Source organism: Lathyrus oleraceus, chromosome 1, assembly GCF_024323335.1.
Source record: "Lathyrus oleraceus cultivar Zhongwan6 chromosome 1, CAAS_Psat_ZW6_1.0, whole genome shotgun sequence".
Classification (NCBI taxonomy): Eukaryota; Viridiplantae; Streptophyta; class Magnoliopsida; order Fabales; family Fabaceae; genus Lathyrus; species Lathyrus oleraceus.
The window spans coordinates 175,605,795-175,620,128 of NC_066579.1; the positions used below are offsets into that span (position 1 = coordinate 175,605,795).

General features: G+C 31.7%; 1 protein-coding gene across 1 annotated transcript; it reads left to right on the top strand.

The window, feature by feature from the left end:
* Positions 1–2,080: 2,080 nt before the first annotated feature.
* On the top strand, positions 2,081–7,249 carry LOC127125842 (syntaxin-132). The gene is made up of 13 exons (XM_051054683.1): positions 2,081–2,289; positions 3,965–4,072; positions 4,249–4,305; positions 4,390–4,438; positions 4,719–4,807; positions 4,907–4,980; positions 5,266–5,308; positions 5,400–5,460; positions 5,572–5,597; positions 5,679–5,756; positions 5,955–6,035; positions 6,518–6,583; positions 6,902–7,249. Exons 1-13 carry the CDS (start codon positions 2,272–2,274, stop codon positions 7,073–7,075), a joined length of 924 nt encoding a protein of 307 aa, XP_050910640.1. The 5' UTR covers positions 2,081–2,271; the 3' UTR covers positions 7,076–7,249.
* The last annotated feature ends 7,085 nt before the right edge of the window (positions 7,250–14,334 follow it).

The window sequence follows — 14,334 nt, forward strand, 5'->3', positions numbered from 1 at the left end:
TTTTATAATGCTTGGTACACTTAGACAAACTAATAGACATGACCTGGAGAGATTTCACACATTTCTCCAAAGAGATACACGATTTTTGCTAGATAGTTTCTGATGTATATGAACTTTGACCTTGAGTCCTTTTATTGATGAAATCATAAGATACTTTGGTTATACTATCATCATCAAAGATTGGAGGTTTAACAGAGTAGTGATCATTGTTGTTTGTATATGATTTCTCAACATTGGTAGATGTCATTGTGTGTTTCAATAAAAAGTTGGATCTTTGTCTAACACGGTTAAGTGTTTTGACACAAAGTTGTCAATACCATAATTGGAACTCAGATGCAAATTGAAGGTTCAAGAAACACAAGAAAGATGAGAGTTTGAATTAGGTTTCAAGTATGATAGATTTTTGCAACCCAAAACAAAAGCTTAAACCAATAAAAACAATGATAAAGTATGGAAGGAATTCTATTTTTATTCTGGTTCACCATTAACAAGACTATATCTAGTCCATCCACTCTAAGTGAAACAAATAGAGTCTTTTGACAACTGAGTTTTGAGACTTTCACAAGTTGATAGTCAGAGCTTTTTATCAGAATCTGTCTTAATGGTTTCTATTCAGAATAGTTAACTTTATAGATCAGAGTTGACTTGTTTGTATACGCTTTTATTATTTGATTTAGAGTCTAGACATCTTCAGAGTCAAAATCTATTTCTATTTTTCTACATACTCAGCAAAATTGTTAAAGTAAAAAATTATTCTCTACACTTTGTTATCATCAGAACTTAAGGATAATTGTAGAGGAAAACTTATTCCAACAATCAACAACATGCAAGAGAGGGATAAGGTCGGTATGTATGAGAAAAATGACATGCAAGCAAAAAAGGAAAAAAGAGAATCATAATAACCTACCTGACAAGAATAAGCACCGACCAGAATAACTATTATAGTTTGAATTTTGTTTCATCACAAATATATTATTTTGAAGAGAAATTAAATTATACTTAAAAAAATTAATGTAATAGTCTTAGTAGTCACGATTTATAAATTAACAAATAATACATTTCTTATTGTTAAGAGAAAAAAACAAATAATTTTACTGTATATTTTAATGTTTATCGGTTGCTTCAGCTTACATTTTGTTAGTTTCAGTGACACACATTATTATTATTATTATTAGAGAAGTCAATGGAAGAGAATTTAATTATACTTGACATTCTTTATTTAGAGTAATTTTATTGTTATATTTTCTAGATGAATTTGGAAATTTTAAAATTTATTGGTTTTTATCTAAATTTTTTAACCAATATCAAAATTTTTGAAATTTATAAACTTTTAAGAAAAATTAACCGAAATTTTTAAATTTGTAGAAGTTTTTATTTTTTCTCATTAATTTTGACAAATTTCGATATTGGTTAAAACTTTCCAGAAAAATATCAGACTTTTTGAAATTTCCAATATTTTTTATTAGAATTTTTTAAAATTTTTGATAGTTTTTATTAGAAATTTTAAAATTTTTGATATAAATATGAGAAATTCCAAAAATATCAAAAAATACATATAAAAAATTTTGATTTTGATATATTAATAAGAGTGAAAATTTAAAAAATAAAATAAAATTTTATTAAAAAATAATAACAAAGATATTTTTAAAATTTTAAAATTATGAGAAGTGTTAGGTATAAATGGGAATGACAAGTTAAATAAATTCAAATAGAGATAAACAAACCTAATATTATCCATGCCTATAATCGTATAGAGCCAAATATTTCAATCTTGATTTAGTTTTGTTTAAAAAAATAATAATAGAGGAACATCCAATAATAAATTTGCAATTTTTATTAAATCAATAATGTGTGTCAAAATTTAAAATATTATTTTATAAAAAAACTCAAATATTTAATTCATTAAGAAATAACAATTTTCAATCACAATCACAATAACAATAACAATCACAAAAATTAAAAGCAAACGTAATTTATCTGTCAATTTACGCCATTTGCCAGCCTGTCTCTATTGGAGTTTCTATTTCTAAACTTTACGTTTCACAACAAAAATTATCATAAAAAGAAAGAAAAAAAAAATCAAAAACGAAAATACAAGAAATAAAATAAAATAAAATAAATAAAAATCACGTTCATTCTCTCTGAGTTTGTTTCTTCTCTAAGGCCTGGTTTCTTTGTTAAGATAACCAGGTCTTAACCAGCTCCAAATCCTTTTCCTTTTTCCTCTCACACATTTTTTTTCTCTTCAATTCTCCAACATTTTCTTCAACAATGAACGATCTTCTTACGGTAATTTTCAATTCTCCGTTTTTTTTTTAATTTTGTTTTAGTACTTGATTCAATTTTTGTACTTTTTAGGGTTTTTTCAGATCTAGGTTTTTGCATGATGATGTGTATTACTCTTTGTTTTTGGATTTGAATAGTTTTTGTTTTTGTTTTCGTTTTCTCTTATGCTTGTTTGCCAAGAAATTGGATTTGGAAAATATTGATGGATTTTTAGGTTAGGAGAGATATTTATATATATGAGATATACTGCATTGTAGTTGGATTTAGATGCTGGTTGATATTGGTGGATATTTCAGGATTTTCCTGCAAAATTTGATTACTATGTGTATTATTTTATAGTTTTATCAAATTTTAAATGTTTCTGTTTTGGAATGTGCGTTGATTTTTCTGTAAGGCTTGATGTTTTTGTATTGAATTGGTGTTTAGAGAAAGTTTTTAAAACTGAATTGAATCAGATGGTTAAACTGTATTGAATTGGTGTTTAGAGAAAGTTTTTAAAACTGAATTGAATCAGATGGTTAAACTGTATTGAATTGGTGTTTAGGGCAAGTTTTTAAAACTGAATTGAATCAGATGGTTAAACTGTATTGAATTGGTGTTTAGAGCAAGTTTTTAAAACTGAATTGAATCAGATGGTTAAACGAGTTGAAACGTGAACCGACAATGTCTATGATTTGGTTATTTGAACTATTTTATAGTTTTATGGAATTTTAGATGTTTCTATTTTGGAGTGTGCGTTGATTTTTCTGTAAGGTTTGATGTTTTGTATTGGATCGGTGTTTTGAGAAACTTTTCAAAACTGAACCGAATCAGATGGTTAAACGAGTTGAACTGTGAAAAGATATATATATGGTTTTGTTATTTGAGCTATTTGATTGCGGTTTTGTTCCGTTTCGAGCTGTTTAAATCAGTTGAATTGACCTAGAGCCTTAAGGCGTCGTCGACGTTGATTCGATGTCTGGTTTGATTTTTTTACCATTGGTTTTGAGATTTGTTTGGTTTATTAAAACAAAGCTAGAGGGAGAAATAAAAAACTATACTAAGTATTTACATGAATAGTGACAGTTAAGTTAATCTAGATTTAAGTACCCACTTGTTTTAATTATTGTTTTGTCAACAATTGTTTGGGATTATATACAATAAGAGTTAAATAATAGTTTTACAATGGAATTGAATTCAAATCTTTTCCTTCTAGCCTCTTATTGTCATTAGAGAAGGTTAGTGGTTAAGCAGAGTCCAAATTTGGGTTATTAATTTATTAGTGGACATTTTTGGTAAAACAGTAACTCAAGATATTCTGAACTATGACCCTTTTTGGTATGCACAAAGTTCATGAAATATTTCCTGAATTATGCAATCACATCCATTTTCTCTTACCAATGTCGACGTGTATTTTTTGTTGTGCTTCATAAGTTTTGAGTGTGAATTAAGTACTTCCATGGACTATGCTCAGAGGGAAGATGCAGAATACATGTGCACTGAAGAAAGTTCAAAGAACATCCATTTTAGGTCTTGGTAATACCAATCACTAAATAAACCTTAGTAGCGCTAAAAACGTCCCGAAGTGAGGTCACGAGACAGTTGTCGAAATAGAATATTTATTCTGTTGGTCATGCTTTCAATTTTACAAGCATCAAATATTGTGGTGTAGTTGCAATAAAGACGTTTCCTTTTCCAGGAGTCGTTTGATATCCCCCGTGGCCAAGGTCGTGGAGGTGGTGACGTTGAGTTGGGAGACTATGCAAGGAATTCAGGAGAGCTTGGCTTGGAAAACTTCTTCAAAAAGGTGTTCATCTTTATTCATCTGATGAAAAAAAGCCTTATTTAACTTGTCTTTCATTAGTTATTTTATTCCTATTCATTAGTCAAAATATTTTGTAAATTGGTAGGTGGTTTTAAGACTCATTTTGAATTGTTTTTGTCTAACTCACTGAATATCCCTATGCTTTAATTGTTCAATAGGTTCAAGAGCTTGATAAACAATATGCTAAGCTGGATAACCTTTTGAGAAAGCTCCAGGTAAATTGAAACATTTATAGGTTGAAATGAAACTTGTTTTATTTGTCTTCACTGCTCACCATTTTTATGAAAATCTGTATGCAGGACGCCCATGAAGAGTCCAAAGGTGTTAGCAAAGCTCCTGCTATGAAGGGTTAGTACGATATTGTTTTATCTTTTCTCAAACATTTTTTTGTATGTTTCATTATTTTTTACCTAGAAATGTGAAAATAGATACTCCTCTTAGGAGTCCTTCAACACTTAAAGGAATATTTGTTGTATACGAATATTGAAATTTGTAATAAAAATTCATAATTTTAATGTAAATGTACATGCAGTTGAGAGACAAATTGTTTTCCTATAACTGTTTTGTGGCTATAAATGAAGTTAATGAGTGTTAAATTAATTAATTCTACTTGATTTCATGTCTACAGCGATAAAGCAGAGGATGGAGAAAGATGTTGATGAAGTTAAGAAAACTGCACATTACTTAAAGACCAAGGTTGAAGAGCTGGACAAAGAAGTAAGATCTCTACTGAAAATATTCCATTTTTTTGTCCAATACTTAGAACCTTTGTTATTTACTCCTTGACCTCGTCTCTTACTCCCTTATGCGTTGTAGAATTTAGCTAATAGGCAGAAGCCTGGTTGTGGAAAAGGATCAGCTGTTGACCGGTCAAGAACAGCAACGACAGTGTCAGTAATTATCCATCTTTTTTGTCTATAACTTTTATTCTGTCATACCTCTTAGACAATTTTTATGAGAGTAAACCTTGAATCCCTTAACCTCAGATTAACCGAAAGAAAGAAAGTTGGAAACATAAATGTACACAGATCAAGATGAATAAACCTGAGGATTTTCCTCAAACACGGATTACACTTTTGGGCTTCGAATTATTTTTATGATTCTTATTGGCTTAGTGTTTTTTTGTTGAGCCAAACTCATCTAAACCTTGTTTTTTGTATTATATAATTTTGTAGTTCCATGAAGAAGAAACTGAAGGACAAGATGGCTGAATTTCAGGTAGGTTTGTCTCATATTTCTTGTTTGAGAAATTGTTTTTTGAGTCTCCTGATCTTCAACTCAATTGCTTTATTTTTCAAAATCTTTTCAGATCCTAAGAGAATCCATCCATGAAGAATATCGCGAGGTTGTTGAGAGACGCGTATTTACAGGTTTGAGTTCCTTACTTTTTTTATTCAATTTGATGCCATTGGATTTTTTTTACCTTAACTTGGGGTCAGTAATATTATTTTTATATATTCTCTGGTTTTCGTGATTGTCAGTAACGGGCAAACAAGCTGATGAGGAGGTAATTTGTTAACTGAATTTTCATTTATGGAAAAAAATTGTGCTTTGGAAGTTTTTCGTCTAATCATTTAACAATGTACAGACAATTGACAGATTAATTGAGACTGGAGACAGTGAACAAATTTTCCAGAAAGCAATTCAGGAACAAGGGCGAGGCCAGGTTTGTCCCTCCTTACTTTTACTTCATTTCCTCAAATTTTAGAAAGCAATGTTGTATAGAACTAAAGCTTCGTTTATTACAAATTATAAAAAATTGTTTTTGACATTCACAAAATTAGAGATTATTCTTGAGAAAATTTTAAGAAAAGCTGAATATACCTTGTAAGGTTATCTCACACATTTGAGTTATCTTTTGTAGATAATGGACACCCTGGCTGAAATTCATGAACGGCACGAAGCAGTCAGAGATGTTGAGAGGAAACTGCTTGATTTGCAGCAGGTATTTAATCAGTTCATTCAATTAGCTTGATTGTCATGCATATTTGACGGACCTCAACAAACTAGGCTAGAATTGTGTGACATTTTAAAAGTTAATCTAGAAATCCATGTTGTAGATTTTAACAAATACATAATTTGTTATGCATGCATGTAATCAATCGTGAGATCAGTGATGCATGAGTGCTATGATCAGAGAAAGATCGTTCTCGTCGCCGGTGTTGTCATGGTCAAGCTTTCTGAAGCAAGATCGTAAAAAAAACATGTTGTGCCTTTTTTGGGCTTGAATTATAGGTTTTGTGTATGTGTGTGTATATGAAATTACCATTTTTTTCTTCAGTAGGATCTTGCATGTCGTGCTAACGATCTGAATTTTACGATCTTTCACAAGCTGATCAATCCTACTTAAGATCTCGTGTTTGATTATATTGGTTGAGATTTCATACTTTTTCCTCTAAAGTGATAGTAGCTTTAATGTCTTGGCAGATATTTATGGATATTGCAGTGTTAGTTGATGCACAAGGAGACATGCTTGACAACATAGAATCACAGGTATTTTTCATCACTTTGCACGTAACGCGCCATCATCATTGAATCTAACGACAAAAACAAGAAAAAGAAAGTCAAGCTCTAAACTCGTGTTTGAGTAAAACTACGCAAACCTATTTGGTCCGTGAAAATTGAAAATTATAGTTTTGATCTTTAAAAGTTATACTAAAAAAGTTGGTCAATGAGTTGGACCTATTTGTTTTCGATTAAATGTGGTCAAAATAGTCTCTGATAGGGAATGAAAAATTTATACTTAAAATGACGAATTTGATCGACGAGTTATGTTTGTGATCAAATTTGTTTTTCCCGTCCTCGCATCAGGTTTCAAGTGCAGTAGATCATGTGCAACAAGGAAATAATACCCTCCAAAAGGCAAAGAAACTGCAAAAAAACTCAAGAAAATGGATGTGTATTGCCATCATGATACTTCTCATTTTTGTTATAATCATTGTTGTTTCTGTCATCAAACCATGGGTCACCAAACAAGGTGCATAGTTACTAATTGGTAACACATAATCACACAACAATGTTAATATTCCTATTCATAATTCATTATTTTTGTGATTATGATCTTGAGAGAAACACTGAACCAAATATTCAAATTTGTCTCCTTTGAAAGGAAAGAATGTACTTAACAAAATTAATCAACTTCACTCCATTCATTATACATGTATATGTATTTATCATATTTCAGCCTCTTCAAATTCAAAATATTTATTTATCACCCGTAATATGAAAAAACATTAATTTTTTAGATTAATTGAATAATCAATATATTGATCTATATAACTGAACATAATTAAATAGATAATTCAACCTTTTATATTAAGGACCGAAGCCGTACTATTTTAGATTTTGTCGACATAGATATTTCGACTTTTACTTGTATTAGTTATGGTTTAGGCTTGAATTTAGAAAATATCGTTGATATACGTTATATATTAATTACGATTACGATGATGATAGTAAGTTTGATCATGTTATTTAGATTGTTAATCTATTTTATTGAGTTGATTTTCTTAATAATTGTAATCTATGTAATACATTATTTGTGAAGCTTTCCTTCCATCTTTTCCATAATGATTTCAATTTAAAAAATTTAAGCTATGCTTAATCTTGAAATTATTGTTACATGATTGATTAAGTATTGCGGTCAATACAAATAAATAATAACAACTTGTTGAATATAGTAATGCTTGTGTCGATTGCTTCTATCATGAAATTCAACGACAACACGCTGTTGACACGCAATATTTATCCATCAAATTTAATTTAGTCACAGAAAGTGCATGTTTTGAATTATTGTAAGGTTTAAGAAATTACGGTGATATATTGTGTTTTGTGGTGACTTTTAAAGTATGGTAAAAATAGTATAAAGTTTCAAAATTACGGCAATCACCGTGATTCTGGTGTAAAGATTCTTAACATTGAGTAAAGATGAATGTGGTTCAATATAACAATCTAAAAAATTTGATACGAGTTTATAAAGATAAGTATTACCTATCTTATAAGCCAATCTTATAAGTCAGTAATCTAATCGGTTAAAAAATATACGATGAATGAGGTTTAATATAAAAATCTAAAAAATTAGTTTTTTTTTTTATAAAAAAAACTTAGTATCAATTAGGGGTGAGGATAAGTTGAGTCCTCAAATCTATTCGGCTAAAAAATTTATGAGTTGTTTTTCCCATTTTTAGTGGTGAAGAGTCACCTTAATGAATCTCAAAATTGCTCTTTCAATAATTTAAAAATACACCTTCACACGCTCTAATGCACACCCGAACATGTTATAAGCAAGACATCTCATTTTTTTTAAATAGTCCAAAAGTCTATCTTCGGATCAATGTCTACACTATATTTATTTCACAATTTAATGAATAATTCGGAAATGCAGGTCTAGATTTGTCAAATAAAAAATTGAATAAAACACTATTTTGCATGTATTATTCATTCATGGTTATACCACCATTCTTCTTCAAACTTACCAAAACCTCCTTCCATATTCAATTAAATTTTGTACTTCAAACACACATTCTTCTACTTTTTCACATTAAAAGGAGAAAACAAGTTGGAATTTAAGGTAGTGTGCATGTATTTCCTTCCTCGTTACTTGCTAGAATCTAGTTTTTGTTGTAGAAAAGCGAATGTTGCGTCCAGAAGTGTAATTTCAAATTATTGTTGAATGTGGTTACTGAAGTGTATTTTCAGATTATTGTAATGTTGAATTTGAGTTTTTAATTTTTCCGTATTATGATTGGCCTTAGATATGATGCACTCTAACGCTGTCCCTAAAGCTATTGTATATATGGATGTTAAACTTGTTAATGTCGAGGTAAATGTTTGTAAGCAATTTACAAATAAATAGTAGTTTGTTGTTCCTGAACATATGCTCCAATATATCTGCACGAAGGTTGCCAAATTGGAATTCAACATTGTAATTGGGAGGTCAATAATAGTTCTGATAGAAGATAGAAATTTATGACAATGAGATGTGAAAGAAGTGGCAAGTACACAAAACCTATATGAAAGTTGAAACATGATGACACTGGAACAAAGGAATCATGAGTGTCATTTTAAGTTATGCGGATACCTTAAGATTTGTGACAAATAATACATGGACATTTAATGTGGTTTATGGTATATAGATTCATGAATTATGTAACAAGTTAGTCGGTCATCACATCGCATCCCACCTTAATCCTAAAGAGAAGAATCTTATTTTTGACATGAAATTGAACATGTTGCAACCCCAAAACATGCAACTTTGAAACGGAAAAGACCTCAAAATATCTCAAATATCAAGCAAGTATACAATGTTTGTACCCGAAACAACAAAGCGATAAGAGGTCCAAGAACTGAAATGTAACAACTATTGAGATTTTGGATGATAATCATTATGTACCTAGGTACAAAGTGTATGAGGATGGAGAAATTGTTCGAGATATATTTGGACGCATCATGATTCCATCAAGTTGTTCAACATATTTTCCATTATACTCATTATTGATTCAACATATAAGACTAACAAGTACATACTTCCACTTCTATAACTTGTTGATGTTACTTCTATGAAGATGAATTATTCAGTTGGGTTTGCATTTTTGGAAAGTGAAAAAAAGGAAAATGTTACCTGGGCTTTAGAAGTGTGTCAGACTATGTTGAAGGATCAAGAAAATATGCCAAAAGTCATTCTCACCGATCGCGATACTGCACTGATGAATTTCGTTGCAAAGGTATTTTCTACATCATATGTATTACTTTGTATTATCACATAAAAAATGTGAGAAGTAGACTTAAGCCCACGACAGAGACCAAACAAATCAAAGGTGAAGATAGAAAAATGATCAAAGCTGGTGTGATATTGAAAAGCATAATGGATGCCTGGAATGTTATAATAAATTCTTCTACAAAAGAGTTATATGTCGAATTTGTAATACATTTCAGGAGGGTGTGTGACAAATATCCGGATTTCTTGAAATATGTTGAAAGTACAATTTTAGGCCAGGTGAAGGATTAGATTGTTTGTGTTTGGACCGATCAGGTTAGACACTTTGGAAATACAATAACTAACATAGTTGAATTTGCTCATGCTACACTGAAGAATTGGTTGGAAAATAGTAAAGATGATTTATATAGATATTGGGACTCCATGAACCAAATTACCCAAAATCAGCATAACGAGATACAAACATCATTTGGTCGGATCATTACAGTATTAGAACACAAATTTAGAGATAATAATCTTTATCTCGAGCGGGATTGAATTTTATTTATCACAAAGCCAAGCGAGTAGATAAGGTAAGTTCATATGGCTTAAAGTGTGGTTGTACACTTAGGAAGACGTACGGTCTTCCGTGTACTTGTTTAATTTCAAAGAAAATGAAACTTGATAGGCTCATACAAATGGACGAGGTTTACATGCATTGGCAAAGATTCAATTTGATGATGATAGTGTGATGAAGGATGGTAAATCAAATATATATACCATAGCCGAATGGGAAGTAATTTTAGAGAGATTTTTTAAAGCCGATGACAACATGAAACTCCACATCAAAGAGTAGATGAGGAAGATTGCATATTCAGAAACCACATATTTGAAATCACCCTCAGAATCAATACAAACAAATGGTGCTCTTAAAAAGGTCAAACTAACACAGAGTGATAATTCAACGATGCACTCTCTGTCCTATTTCGAACATATTGACACACATTTTCCAGATTCTCCAACTTCAAAATCTCAAACAACTTATGTATGAACACTTGTTGTGAGGGGTTAATCCGGAACTGTACTTTCGGACTCACCCTATTTTATTGGAAAAAAATACTAAGAGGGATTAATTCAGAACTGCATTTTCGTAGAAACCCTTTTTTATGTGATTTACTAAACGGAATATGGTTAATCTGGAAGTACATCTCCAGAGTATCCTTTGAGACATGATTGAGTTTCTAATGTACATATTGATCTAAAACTTGTATAAATATGAGTGTCTTTCATGTTGTTAGCAAAATCACCATATAATATCTCAATATTTGTATCTCACTTTTTCTACTTCAACAACGAGATGCCCCCTCTTGAATTTAAATTCACAAAGATCACCCATCATTTTGATCTGAAATTCGCACTAGAGAATCTGTTGCGATACCTAGACATTCGAAGAGTTGTGAAACTCTATTTGTGAGGGCAAAGATTCCTAGTCCTTATTTTAATGATGTCAAACCTTTGTAGTTGCCCATAATGTGTACTTTGGACGGTGTCATCATATCATAGAATGCATTCATCCTCTAACAGGCTCAAAGTATAAGTTCAATGTGTCCAAGCATATAAGAGCATATCATAGATGTGAATCATGTACTTGATCATCATTAATACCTTAGGTTCATAAGAGATTGTTTGAATTGATCAAAATACATCTCAAAACTCATTTTTGACAATTTAAGAACTGTGAGTCGACTCATGACTCGGAGCGTAACTCACGGGTCTGAACAGGTCGAGTCACAGGTCGACTCAATCCTGAGAAAACTGAATGAGTAGACTCATCCACATGTTGCGTCGACTCATTATCTATTTCCATTTGAACCATGTAGCCACGTGTCTGAACAGGTTGAGTCATAGGTCGCCTCAACCCTGGAAAAAAACTCTGTTTGAGTTGACTCATCCCCTGTTTGAGTCGACTCATCGCCTGTTTCACTTGAATAATTTTGCCTCAGGTCCGAACAGGTTGAGTGGCATGTGCGAACAGGTCGAGTGGTCGCTGCTTGGACTCAATTTTCTGCTGTGTAATTTTGCAAAATAATTCTGTTATTATATATATATATATATATATATATATATATATATATATATATATATATATATATATATATATATATATATATATTCTAGAGTCTCTTCTTTAACAAACTAACAAGAAAAGTGAAAGATATACACCATAGTGCTCTTCATCTTCATTCTCCATTGCATTTCTCAACAATTACACATAACAATTTTTGTTGATCATTATGCATTGTTGTGGTGATAACATCCAAATAGGATTGTGTAATCTTAGTTTGGGTTGATGCTTCGTATGGATTTTTCTTGAATAAAACCATTGGGGTTTTGTCCTCCAAGAATTGGGGTTTTGTGCATTAACCTTTGCTTCACAGATTCAGCCGAGTGAAATATTTAAAGAACGGTGGGTTTGGTCAAACAAGTAACGGTAACTGGAGGATTGTGAAGAAAGCTTAGGATTCAAGCGTCTTGCGATCGAAGTCAGCCGAGCTAAAGTTTTGTAGAACGTGGAGTTCTTGTAATAAGGTAGCTACAACTGAAGGTTTGTTCGGAGCGCTTGAAGACTTGGTTCAACTCGAATCAAGGGGAGAGAAGTGAATAGGATCTTCAACAACACTAGGGGTTGATTGGTGGTGACCATTTCTTCTCTTGTATCAACTTTGCAACTTAATAATAAATATATCTCAATTCTAGATTTAGAATTGAGGGCAAACATATCCTAAGCGAGGACGATAAATAACCTCCTAAACAAATCTGATGTTGTTCTCCATTTCTCTTAACTCTTTAAATTCTGCATTAATTATGTTTTGTATGAAATTAATAGTAAAATCAATCTCGCTTAATTGTTGTGCATAGTAGCTGTTCGATAAATTGGTGCAATCACTTTGATTGCAACTAAGTCAAATTCTGCACATTCAATTTGAGTGAAATTAAGACTTGGTGTGGATTGCACACCAAGTGTTTGATAAAATTAATCTCACGCAAATCTATTAGTATTTTACTTGTTCTCTTATTTTGTTAACTCTGTTCACTACGCCAAACAAGACCTTAGACAGCGCTTTTTTTGGCCTTAGACAGCGCTTTAAAGCGCTGTCTAAACCTCCGCTGCTAAAGGTTTAGACAGCGCTTTTTGAAATCTTAAAAGCGCTGTCTAAGCCCCCCCCCCTAGACAGCGCTTTGGCCAAAAGCGCTTTCTAAGACCCTCCTATTTTAATTTTTTTAGGTATACCTTAGACAGCGCTTTTGGCCAAAGCGCTGTCTAAGGGGGGGGGGCTTAGACAGCGCTTTTCAAAAAGCGCTGTCTAAGCCCCCCCTATTTTAATTTTTTTAGGTATACCTTAGACAGCGCTTAAGGCAAAAGCGCTGTCTAAGGGGGGGGGGGGGGGGGGCTTAGACAGCGCTTTTCAAGAAGCGCTGTCTAAGCCCCCCCCCCTTAGACAGCGCTTTTGCCTAAAGCGCTTTCTAATCCCCCCTTTAGACAGCGCTTTTTCCAAAAGCGCTGTCTAATGTATACGAAAATTTTTGAAGCTTTTGTTTTAAACCACATTTTTTCCAGGTTTATAAACCAGAATTTCTACCTGTTTTCAACCAGATTTTGACAGACAGTTATCACATTTTATACATGCCATTTTGGCCTTTTTTCTAACAATTTTTGGCTAACAAATATATATATATACCAATTCAAACCAATTTTGCCTTAAATGTATCAAAATATATACAAGTTTATGTACACATTTACAAGTCATTACATATACTACAAATGTACACATTAATTACACAAATTTATAAAAAAACTTTGAGCTCTATCATGAATTGACACCACTCCTCTTTGATTTCGTCCACTTGATCCTTTGTATAAAATGCACACTTGAATTCCTCAAAGTACTACATAATAATATAACATATTTTGAATTAATTCCAACTATTTAATTATATGAGATATGTGTAAATATAAAAATAACTCATAAGTTAGAAATACATACATCGGTGGGAATCACTAATCGGCCCAAAGCAAGAGTATCCCGCATAAACCTCAACACGAAATACCCGCAATCTATTTGATTACGTTGTTGAGGACACTACATGAAAAAAAAATATGGATTATAAATCCTAAGTTTTATCAAGTGTCATCACTAATATAATAAAAAATGTGGTAATTAAAAATATACCGCCACTTTAATCCATGTAATGCGGTTGGCGCTCCTCCTTGAGGTTTGGATATCTCGTTGGGCCCGAAAAGCTTGTAGGACGCTAATAAAATAAAAATGAAGCAATTAGAACAATTCACATAAACTAAGAAAAATTTTGAACATTCTCACTTACGTGTCAATTAGGTCCTTCATATCCGGGTATGTTGTCCAATCATTTCCTAACGAGTCAAGATAATACACAATTTCTCGGATAGGATTGATTGCGAGCAACAACCAATGTCCACTGTAATGATTAGGCAAATGTTAGATGATAACTTGGAAAATAATTATAATAG